We start from the raw sequence: 12620 nt of genomic DNA on the forward strand, positions 1-12620 counted from the left end.
CGTTAAAAAAAGGGATGAGGTTAAAAAAAGGGATGAAGTCCTAAAAGCAGAATATAGGGTGTTAGGAAGAAAATTGAGAAGTCAGACCTCAAATGTTGTGATCAAAGGATTATGACCAATGCTATGTGTTAGTCAGAGTAGAACTAGCAGGATATATCGGATGAATACATGGCGGAAGTGATGGTATGAGGGGGAGTGTTTAAGATTCCTGGGCATTGAGATCAGTTCTGGGGGAGGTGGGACCAGTACAAGCTGGACAGGTTACACCTGGGCAGGGCCAGGGCTGATGTCCTAGGGGGAGTATTTGCTAAAAAGACAGTGGAGTGGGAACCTATGCAAGGAGTCAGAGGAGGAAACAAGGACAAAAAACAGAAAGGGGAATAAGAAAAGCTACTGGGAGAGAAACCAAGGGCCAGATTCAAACAGGGCCACAGTGAAAAATATTGGGAGGGGTAATGCTATAAAGACAAGCCTGGGGCTTTGTGCCTTAACGTGTGGAGCTTTCGCAATTAAGTGGATGAACTAATCATGCAAATAGATGCAAATGGGTATGATATAATCAGGATCACGGAGACATGGTTGCCGGGTGACCAGGGATGGGAACAAAACCTCCAGAGGTATTCAGTATTTAGGAAGGACAGACAAAAAAGAAAAGGTGGTGGAGTTGCAGTGCTGGTTAAAGAGGAAATTACCGCGATAGTGAGGAATGGTATTAGCTCTGACAATGTGCAATCTATAGATGGGTAAAGCTGAGGAACACCAAGGGGCATAAAACATTAATGAGTGTTGTGTATAGACTCCAAAACTGTAGTGGCGATGTTGGGAATGGCATTATACAGGAAATTAGAGATTCGTGCAATAAAGGAACACCTGTAATTATGGACGATTTTAATCTGCATATAGATTGGGCTCATCAAATTAGTCACAATACCGTAGGGGAGGAATTCCTGGAGTGTATATTGATTGTTTTCTGGACCAATGCATTGACGAACTAACTACAGAATTGGTCTCCTAGACTGGGAACTGTGTAATGAGAACAGAATCATTGGCAATCATTGGTGAGACCTCTTGGTGATGAGCAGCGATAACGTGGTATAATTTTTCATCAAGATGGAGAGTGAAGCCGCTGATTCTGAGACTAGTGTCCTGAATGTTAATAAAAGAAAGTATGATGCTATGAGACATGAATTGGCTATGATCGATTGGAAAACGTTATTTAAAGGGATGACTGTGGATAGGCAATGGCAAACATTCAAGGAGCACATGGGGGAACTGCAACAATTATTTATTCTTGTCTGGCACAAAAGTAAAACAGGAAAGGTGGCCAATCCATGGCTTACAAAGGAAATTAGGGATAGCATTCGATCCAAGAAAGAAGCATACAAATTGGCCAAGATAAACAACAGAATCTGGGAGCAATTCAGCAAAGAAGGACCAAGGGATTGATTAAGAAGGGGAAAATAGAGTACAAGAGGAAGCTTGCAGGGAACATAAAAACTGACTGTAAAACTTTCTACAGGTACATGAAGAGAAAAAGATTGGTGAAGACAAATGTAGGTTCCTTACAGTCAGAAACAGAGGAATTTATAATGGGGGACAAAGAAATGGCTGAGCAACTAAATACATACTTTAGTTCTGTCTTCACAAATGAGGACATAAGAAAGATATCAGAATTGTCGGGGAACACAGGTTTTAGTGAGAGGGAGGAACTGAAGGAGATCAATATTAGTAGGGAAATGGTATTGGGGAAATTTCTGGGATTGAAGGCTGGTAAATCCTCAGAAATAGTGGTTGAATTGGAGGCCAGAATTTTAGACACACTGGAACAATTCCTACAGATGTTAGGATAGCATATGTAATTCCGCTATTTAAAAAGAGAGGTAGAGAGAAAACAGGGAATATAGACCAGTAAGCCTGACATCGGTAGTGGGGAAAATTCTAGAATCCATTCCCAATGATTTTATAACAGAGCATTTAAGACACCAATGGCAGGAACGGATAGGGTGACCATGGATTTATGAAGGGGAATTCTACTAGAATTCTTCGAGAACGTAACTAGTAGAGTTTATGAGGGAGAACCAGTGGATGTGGTGTATTTGGACTTTCATAAGGCTTTTGACAAAGTCCCGCAGAAGAGATTAGCATGTAAAATTAAAGTGCATGGGATGAGGGGTACTATATCGAGATGGATAGAAAACTGGTTGGCAGACAGGAAACAAAGAGCAGGAATTAACGGATCTTTTTCAAATTGGCAGGCAGTGACCAGTGGGGTACCGCAGGGATCGGTGCTAGGACCCCAGCTATTCACAATATATATAAATGATTTGGATGAGGGAACAAAATGTAATTTCTCAAAATTTGGAGGTAACACCAAGTTGGGCGGGAGGGGGAGCTGTGAGGAGAATGCAGAGATCCTTTAGTGTGATTTGGGCGAGTTGAATGAGTGGGCAAATGCATGGCAGTATAACTTTGATAAATGTGAGGTTATCCACTTTGGTAGCAAAAACGGAAGGCAGATTATTATCTGAATGGCTATAAATTAGGAGAGGGGAATGTGCAATGAGATCTGGGTGTCCCTGTACACAAGTCACTGAAGGTAATCATACAGGTTCAGCAGGGGGTAAAAGAATGCAGATGGTAAGCTGCCCTTCATTGAGAGAGGATTCGAGTATAGGAGCGGGATGTCTTGCTGCAATTATACAGGGCCTTATTTGAGGCTACACCTGGAATAGTGTGTGCAGTTTTAATCTCCTCATCTGAGGAAGGATGTTCTTGCTATAGAGGGAGTGCAGCAAATGTTTACCAGACTGATTCCTGGGATGACAGGATTGGCGAATGAGGGGACTGAGTCAGTCAGGATGATATTCGCTGGAGTTCAGAAGAATGAGGGGAATTTCAAAGAAAACTATAAAATTCAGCTCCTCTCTCTCCAAAGTTTCTTCCAAAACCAACTGCCTCTCTACATTCCTGGGCTCCACCTAGCAATGACCCCATCTCCCCAAATTAATGAGATCATGGCTGATCTTTTGTGGACTCAGCTCCACTTTCCCGCCCGAACACCATAACCCTTTATTCCTTTATTCATCTTGAAAACATTTAATGAAGGAGCCGCAACTGCTTCACTGGACAGGGAATTCCATAGAATCACACCCCTTTGGGTGAAGAAATTCCTCCTAAACTCAGTCCTAATTTTACTTCACCTTATTTTGAGGCTATGCCCCCTAGTTCTGCTTTCGCCCGCCAGTGGAAACAACCTGCCCGCATCTATCCTATCTATTCCCTTCATAATTTTATATGTTTCTATAAGATCCCCCTCACATCCTTCTAAATTCGAACGAGTACAGTCCCAGTCTACTCATCCTCTCCTCATAATCCAACCCCTTCAGCTCTGGGATTAACCTAGTGAATCTCCGCTGCACTCCCTCCAGTGCCAGTACATCCTTTCTCAGGTAAGGACACCAAAACTGAACACAATACTCCAGATGTGGCCTCACTAACACCTTATACAGTTGCAGCATAACCTCCCTCATCTTAAACTCCATCCCTCTAGCAATGAAGGACACAACTCCATTCGCCTTATTAATCACCTGCAAATCAACGTTTTGCAACTCATGCGCTAGCACACCCAGGTCCCTCTGCACAGCAGCATGTTTTAATATTTTATCATTTAAATAATAATCCCTTTTGCTGTTATTCCTACCAAAATGGATAATCTCCCATTTGAGCAAAATGTGCAAAAGCACATTAACTCCCCAGTCAAACCACATTCCTCTGGTCAATTGCACCTGCTGTTTCCTCGAAGTTCCCAGGCCTGTACAAAACACAATCCTTTTTAAAAACATGACCACTGCAGTGAAACACAGCATAAACCCAGTCTTTTAACCCTTATGTTTTCCCATTATTTAGAAGCCAATATTCCTAAATTCCTCCATTTGTCACTCTATAAAAGGTTGCACATGGTGCGTAATCGAAGACTTGACCAGTCAAAGTGCCTTTTTAATTCTATTGCTACCTCTGTGTGTTACAGAATTCTTAGACATATTGCTATGTGTTGCCAAAGCAAAAACCATCTGAAATTAATTAAGATATCTATCCATAATAGTGGATCTCGCAAGAACATACAAATCTTTATTGCATGCAATCGATATTATTAAGCATACAGTGTTAGGGATTAAGTTAAATTGAAGAAGAAATGTGTTCTCATCATTTTCCTGAGGCAGACAGCACTGCAGGCCCATTGGAATAACGGCGTAGCTCTGCACAGGCTATAGTTCATGGCATTGCCTGACAAGCACCCAAAAAGGGAAATATACAGAATAACACTAAAATGTGCATACAATACACACAACTTGTCGTAAAGCATTTAAAATTATGTATTTATGTCTGTTTCTGTGCTTGGGGCAAGAGTTGCATTTGTGTTAAATATCTAACATTGTGAGTCCCAAAAAACAAAAATTGAAGCACACATTTAAAAGCATTTTCTGCTTACAGGATGGTGTTGAAGTTTGTTACAGAAGGGGAAGTTTGATGCATGATGACGAAGTAGAATCCCGCTAAGTATTTTCCTGAAGATCAGATTAGTGGTAGCAAACATAAGTGCCCCACAGGGGGACAGATGTGTAACACATGTCAGAAAAGAATGGGAAAGGGCAGCACGGTGACGCAGTGGTAGCACTGCAGCCTCACGGTGCCGAGGTCCCAGGTTCGATCCCGACTCTGGGTCACTGTCCGTGTGGTGTTTGCACATTCTCCCCGTGTTTGCGTGGGTTTCGCCCCCACAACCCAAAGATGTGCAAGGTAGGTGGATTGAACACGCTAAATTGCCCCTGAATTGGAAAAAATTAATTGGGTACTCTAAATTTATAAAAAGAAAAAAAAAGAATGGGAAAGCTGAGAGAGTTGGCAGCAAGCGTGGGCATTACACTCAAGTCATGTATTTTGGAAGGTCGAATACAGGTGGGAAGTATGCTGTAAATGGCAGAACTCTTAGGAGTATTGACAGGCAGATTGACAGGGCAGGATTCTCCGCGAACCGGTGGGGCAGGCTACTCTGACGTCGGGCCGCCCCGATGGAGCGGAATCCTCCGCACCTCCAGGGGCTAGGCCGGCGTTGGAGTGTTTGGCACCGCGCCAGCCGGCGCGGAAGGGCTTGGCGCCTCGCCAACCGGCGCGGAAGGGCCTCCGCCGGCCGGCACGAGTTGGCGCATGCGCGGGAGGTTGACAGCGGCCGATGCGGAGGGAAAGAGTGCCCCCACGGCACAGGCCCACCCACAGATCGTGGGTTGAGAAGGTAGTGAAGAAGGCATACGGCATGCTTGCCTTCCTCGATCAGGGCATTGAGTATAAAAATTGGCAAGTCATGCTGCAGCTGTACAGAACCTCAATTAGGCTGCACTTGGAATATTGCGTACAATTCTGGTCGCCACACCACCAGGATGTGGAGGCTTTGAAGACAGTACAGAAGAGGTTTACCAGGACGTTGCCTGGTCTGGAGTGTATTAGCTATAGGAGAGGTTGGATAAACCTGCATTGTTTTCATTGGATCGGAGGTTAGAAGTTTTCATTGGATCGGACCTGATAGAAGTTCACAAAATTTTGAGTGCCATGGACAGAGAGGATAGTCAGAAGCTTTTCCCCAGGGTGGAAAAGTCAATAACTAGGGGACATAGTTTAAGGTGCGAGGGGCAAAGTTTAGAGGAGACGAGCGAGGCACATTTTTTAACACAAGGGGTGGTGAGTGTCTGGAACTCGCTGCCGGAAGTGGTGGTGGAAGCAGGTACGATAGTGACGTTTTAGAGGCATCTTGACAAATACATGAATAGGATGGGAAAAGAGGAATATCGACCCTGGAAGTGCAGAAGGTTTTAGTTTAGACAGGTATCATGATTGGCGCATGCTTGGAGAGCCAAAGGGCCTGTTCCTGTGCTGTATTGTTCTTTGTTCTTCGCGAAGCAATTGTAGTGTGTTGCAAAGAGGTAGGACCCAGGTACTCAAGAGATAAGAAAGAGGGGGAAAGAGGGAAAAATTGGCAGCTCAGTTTGGGTAGTCTGAGATAGCAGCAAAGGCAAAAGAACAGGTGCTAGGGGTGGCGAAAGACAGAAGTAGCGAGTAGTGAGTGGGAATGGGAGAAGCTATAGGCACTTTGGTCAGGTGAGCATGGACACAGTTGAAAGGATCACGAATGGCACATACTAAAGTCAGGGAGAGCTGGTGGAATTGAACAAAGGGGTTGCTTGGAGTGGTGAGGTTGAGAGTTATGAAGGATAATTCCTCCTTTTGATTCTCGAGAATTAAAAAGCACGAAGGGCTGCATAGTCGCTAGCACTGCTGCCTGACAGCGTCATGGACCCGGGTTCAATTCCGGCCTCGGGTGACTTTCTGAGTGGAGTTTGCACTTTCTCCCCGTGTCTGTGTGGGTTTCCTCTGGGTGCTCCGGTTTCCTCCCACAGTCTAAAGATGTGCAGGTTAGTTGAATTGGCCGGGACAAATTTCCCCTTAGTATACAAAAGGTTAGGTGAGGTTACGGGGATAGGGTGGAGGTGTGGGCTTAAGTGGGGTGATCTTTTTAAGGGCCAGTGCGGACCTTACGGGCCAAATGACCTCCGTCTACACTGCAAATTCTTTGAATCTATGATTCAACAGGGGTTTCAGTAAAGAAAGCCTTACTTGGTTTAAAACCATGCACTACTGCTTAAAAAATAGAGCTTTCCATTGCAAGGTACTCCGTATTCCACTCTATGCTACAAAAAAACAGATTTCTGCTGTCCGAGAACTATCTTTTTGAAGTATTCAAGAAATTCAAAGCCATAAACCACAAAAACAAGCCGAAAGGCTGAAGCAAACGTGAGAAAAATGAATAGGTAGTTTCAAGCTAACAGAAAAACAAGGCCAAAATAGGCATAACAGTTAGAGGATGCAAGAGATATAGTTGAGAGGTCTAATATGTTTAGATTAAACTTTAACTAATCGTAAGATCAAATTATCCAAATATTGTGCAGCTAGACTCTATAAAACATATACTAAAAGATGTAAGGGGATACCTACTGTGTCCTTAATATTAATCGGGCACTTGTGTTCACTCAGCAGCTGAACAATCAAAATAGAACCACTTCCAGCTAGGAATTAAAAAACAAAGTTATTACTATGTCCTTGTACATAAATCATGTTTGTTTTTATGTATATATATATATTTAAAATTTTATACCACAATTATAAGACCAAACTAAAGGATACATTTTAAAATTAATTTATGATTAAGTAGAAAATTGTTGGCAGCAACCCAAACCTATCAAGCTGGCGTGCGTTTTAACCTGCTGTACCACAATACAGGTCCAATCAGACATCTCAGGCTAAAGTTTCACTGTACTTTCCACTGATGCAAAGTACTTCCAGGTAGGTTTTCAAAAGGCACAGTACGATTCAGGGGTTAAGAATCATTTTAACTTCCAACAGGGCGAAAAAGAATGAAAGCTCCTCCAACAGGCATCACACATCTTTGCACTGGTTGCCCTTTACTTCCAGCTCAGTGTGAAATCAGATCTTAAAAGTGCTCAAGAAAACCTTTGGATCATTGAGGCAGGCTGCGGAACCTCAAGGATACTTCACAAACAAATGTTCTGAGAAAACTGTGTGCTGTCACAGGGTTGTCTTCCATTGAGCTTATTGTGAGTTGCTAGATATGTTGCATGCTCGCAGCTATTATTCTTAGGCCTGTATCATGGCCAATCTCCTCAGGACATAGAGGATAATATTTGTTTGTTATTTACAGCATAAAAGAAGGCCATTCGGTCCACCATGTCCATACCGGATCCCAAAAGAGCACCCAGCTGGTCCCATTCCCCAGCCTTATCTCTTTCAAATATATATCCAACTCTCTTTTGAAACCTCTACCATCCACCTCCACCACTCTCTCAGGCAGAACATTCCAAATCCCAACAATTCTGAGTAAAGAAGTTTCTCCTCATCTCACTCCTAGCTCTCTTGCTGACCATCGTGAAATTGTGACCCCGAGTCACTCACGTACCAATTAGTGGAAACAGAATATCCTTCTTTACCCTATCAAAATTGTTCAGAATTTTGAATACCTCAATAAGGTCAGCATTCAATCCTCTCTGCTCCAAGGAGAACAAGCCCAATTTATCCAATCTTTCTTTGTATCTAAAATTCCTCATATCATTCTAGTATCTCCTCTGCATCTCTCCAGGGCTTTAACATCCTTCCTTAAATAAGGTCCCCAGAATTGAACACAATACTCCAAATGTGATCTGACCAATGATTTGTAGTGGTGTAGCATGACTTCCTTGCTTATATACTCTATGCCTCTATTTATAAACCTAAGGACGCTAGAAGCCGTCTTTTTAAAAAACATATTTTTATTCTCCTCCTTTTTCACATTTTCTCCCGCATTTACACCCATCAACAATAAACAATAATCAGCAAGATATGTCAATCCCCATAACAATAACAACGATCCCATCCTCCAACTAACCCCCAAACATCAGCCCGCATGTTTACATAAACAAATGACAAAAAGGAATCAGGGATTACACATAGTCACCCTTAATATACACAGCCCCCCCTCCCCCACAACCCTCCCACCCATCCCCCCCACCCCAACTAATATTCGATGTTATCCAGTTCTTGAAAGTGCATAATAAATAGTGCCCATGACTTGTAGAACCCCTCCGAGCTTCCCCTCAGTTCGAACTTAACCTTCTCAAGGGTCAAGTATTCCAACACGTCCCCCCGCCACGCCAGGGCACTGGGTGGAGAGGCTGCTCTCCATCCCAGCAGGATCCGCCTTCGGGCGATCAACGAGGTGAAGGCTATGATATCTGCCTCCGCACCAGTTTCCAATCCTGGCTGGTCTGACACCCTGAATATGGCCTCCCGGGGACCTGGGTCCAGTTTTACACGCACCACCTTGGAAACTACCCTAAACACCTCCTTCCAGTACTCCCCTAGCTTTGGACAGGACCAAAACGCACCCCCCCCCCCTCCCCCCCCCCCCCACACACATCCTCTACTCCTTCAAAAAATCGACTCATCCTCGCCCTCGTGAGGTGCGCTCTATATACCACCTTCAGCTGTATCAGCCCCAACCTCGCACATGAGGTGGAGGCATTCACTCTCCGGAGCACCTCACACCAGACCCCCTCCTCTATCACCTCTCCCAGCTCTTCCTCCCACTTTGCTTTGATCCCTTCCAGTAGTGCCTTATCCTCTTCCAGAATAGCTCCGTACACCGCTGAAACTGCCCCCTTCTCCAGTCCCCTTGTCGTCAGCATCTCCTCCAGCAATGTGGAGGCCGGTTCCTCTGGGAAGCTCTGTATCTCCTTCCTGGCAAAATCCCGAACCTGCATGTACTTAAACACTTCTCCCTGCTCCAGCCCATACTTCGCTTCCAGCTCCCTAAATCCTGCAAACCGACCCCGAAGAAACAAATCTTTTAGTGTCTTAATCCCCCTCTCTTCCCATTTCCGAAAACTTCCATCCCACCTCCCTGGCTCAAATCTGTGGTTCCCCCGAATCGGCATTTCCCTTGACCCTAAACACAACCCGAAATGTTGGCGAAACTGCCTCCAGATTTTCAATGAAGCTATTATTACCGGACTCCCTGAGTATTTCCCCGGAGCTATCGGGAGCGGCGCTGTTGCAAGTGCCTTCAGCCCCGACCCCCTGCACAAACTCTCCTCCATTCTGACCCACTGAGAATCAACCCCTCTGACCCAGCTCCGCACCTTCTCCACATTCGCCGCCCAGCAGTAGTACAACAGGTTCGGGAGACCCAAACCCCCTGCCTGCCTTCCCCTCTGCAGCAATACCTTTCTCACTCTGGCCACCTTCCCTCCCCATATGAATGAGGTATTCCTTCCCTCAATCTCCCTGAAACAAGACTTTGACAGGGAAATCGGTAAGCAGTGAAAAATAAACAGAAATCGCGGCAACACGTTCATTTTAACCGCCTGAACCCGACCCGCCAGTGACAGAGGAAGGCCATCCACCTTGCCAGATCGGCTTTCACTCTCCCCACCAAACTAGTGATGTTGTACCTGCGAAGCCTCCCCCACTCCCGGGCAACCTGCACCCCCAGATACCTAAAATGAGTCCCTGCCCTACAGAATATCAGCCCCCCCACCCCTGCCCCACTCCCGGCCGAGACACCACAAAATACTTACTCTTGTCCAGGTTCAACTTGTACCCCGAGAAAGACCCAAATACCCGCAGTAGCTCCAATATTCCTCCTATCGACGGACTCGGTTCCGACACATACAGCAGCAGGTCGTCGGCATATAAGGACACCCTATGCTCTATCTCCCCCCCCCGCACTATTCCTTTCCATGCTCTCGAACTTCTCAATGCGATGGCCAACGGCTCAATCGCTAGTGCAAACAGCAGGGGGACATAGGACATCCCTGTCTCGTCCCACGGTGGAGAGAAAAGTATCTTGAACTGATATTATTTGTGCAGACACTCGCCTTCGGTTCCTTATATAATAGCTTTACCCAGTTCACAAACCTTGGTCCAATCCCAAACCGCTCCAGCACTGCCATCAGGTACCCCCATTCTACCCGATCAAACGCCTTCTCGGCGTCCAATGCCACAACTACCTCTGTTTCCTTCCCTTCCGCCGGTGCCATAACAACGTTCAAAACCCTCCTAATGTTCGAAAACAGCTGCTTCCCTTTCACGAACCCCATCTGATCCTCCCCTATCACCTTCGGGAGACACTGCTCCAGCCGACCCGCCAGTACCTTCGCCAACACTTTTGCGTCCACATTCAGAAGTGATATGGGCCGATACGACCCACACTCCGTCGGATCCTTATCTTTTTTTAGCATCAGTGAAATAAATGCCTGCCCCAAGGTTTGCGGCAACACCCCCATCCCTATCGCCTCCTCAAACATCCCCACCATCAGGCGTGCCAACCTATCCTTAAATGTTTTATAATATTCCACCGGAAACCCATCCGGCCCTGTCACCTTCCCCGACTGCATCCTCCCAATCGCATCCTTTATCTCCTGCTCCACTATTGCTCCTTCTAATGTAGCCCTGTCCCCCTCCCCTAGCCTCGGGTACTCCAACCCATCTCGAAATTCCTGCATCTCACGGTCTCCTCCGAGTGGCTCTGACTTGTACAACCTCTCATAAAACTCCTCAAAAACCTTGTTAATCAGCACTGGGGCCACCACCAACTTCCCTGCCCTATCCTTCACCTGAAGAATTGCCCTTGCCGCTGCCTCCCTCCGGAGCTGACCTGCTAACATACTGCCTTATCTCCATGTTCATAAACTGCACTCCTTGCTCGTCTCAGTTGGCGCACCGCCTTCCTGGTGAACAGTCGGTCGAAGCTCGCCTGTAGTTCCTTCCTCTTTTCCAGCTTCGCCGGGTCCCCATCCTCTGCATACCTCCTATCTACCTCCAACATCTCATCTATTACCCTCTGCCGCTCCAACCTCTCCTCTTTGTCCACCCTGGCCTTAAACAAAATTACCTCACCTCTCACCACCTCCTTTAGAGCCTCCCAGACGACTGCCTTCGACACCTCACCCGTACAATTGAAACCTACATATTCCTTAATTACCTTTTCAATTTTCTCCCAGAACACTTGGTTCCCCAAAAACTTCACATCCAGTTTCCATCCCGGTCTCTGCGCTACCCCCTTCTCCAGCACCATATCCACCCAATGTGGAGCGTGATCTGACACTGCAATTGCAGAGTATTCCGACCACTTGACTACAGCCAGCAAAGCCTTCCCCACCACAAAATAGTCGATCCGCGAGTGTACCTTATGGACCGCTGAGAAAAACGAGTACTCCCGTTCCCTTGGGTGCAGGAACTTCCAAGGGTCCACCCCTCCCATTTCCACCATTAGCCCAGCCAGCTCCTTTGCCCCCCCTGATGGGACCAGCGAGCGCGGCCGTGATCTGTCCAACTTTGGCTCCTGCACCAAGTTCCAGTCCCCACCCACAATCAGCTCATGCATGTCCAAGTTGGAAATGGCCCCAAACTCCTTCCTCGCGAATCCCACATTTTCCCAATTGGGACCGTATACACTTAACAGCGTCACTAATCTCCCCTCCAGTGCCGCTGTCACAATCACATAACTACCCCCTTGATCTGCCACCACCTTCTCCATCTGGAAGCGTACCCTTTTGCTACTACCCCTCGAGCCCTTCCATCAAATCCGGAGTGAAACACTTGGCTAACCCAGCCCTTTTTAAGTCTCACCTGGTCCTTCACCCTCAAGTGAGTCTCCTGCAGCATTGCTACATCGGCTTTCAAACTTTTAAGTTGTGCATGAACCCTTGACCTCTTGACCGGACCTCCCAGCCCTCTCACGTTCTACGTGATTATCCTTACTGGGGGTCTCTCACCCCCCCCCCCCCACCTTTCTTATCCACCATCACCATACCACCAGGCCCTGCCCCATAAGTCTGACCCGCCCCTGTCCCTTGTTAACATCAAACCCATTCCCCCCCTCCCAAGAACCCCCCCCTACAAAAACATCCCCCAACATCCATCCCTCCACCCCCTCTTGCTCGCCTCGTAGGCCCATTGAAGCCTGCTATCCAGGCTCCAACGTCCGCAGTTCTCCTCTCACCTCACCCCCGTTCACT

The 12620-nt window shown here is 46.5% G+C and overlaps 1 protein-coding gene across 6 annotated transcripts in view; it reads right to left on the reverse strand.

Annotated features, from left to right (window-relative positions):
• rai14 (retinoic acid induced 14) overlaps positions 1 to 12620 on the reverse strand; it is a 379848-nt gene that overhangs the window by 97763 nt on the left and 269465 nt on the right. For all 6 annotated transcript variants that reach the window (XM_072497306.1, XM_072497307.1, XM_072497310.1 and 3 more), the window contains one exon: positions 7045 to 7115. In XM_072497306.1, the coding sequence (XP_072353407.1) occupies positions 7045 to 7115 (71 nt within the window). The remainder of the gene's footprint in view (positions 1 to 7044; positions 7116 to 12620) is intronic.

The sequence above is a fragment of the Scyliorhinus torazame genome, chromosome 3, assembly GCF_047496885.1.
Source record: "Scyliorhinus torazame isolate Kashiwa2021f chromosome 3, sScyTor2.1, whole genome shotgun sequence".
NCBI classification, from domain to species: Eukaryota; Metazoa; Chordata; class Chondrichthyes; order Carcharhiniformes; family Scyliorhinidae; genus Scyliorhinus; species Scyliorhinus torazame.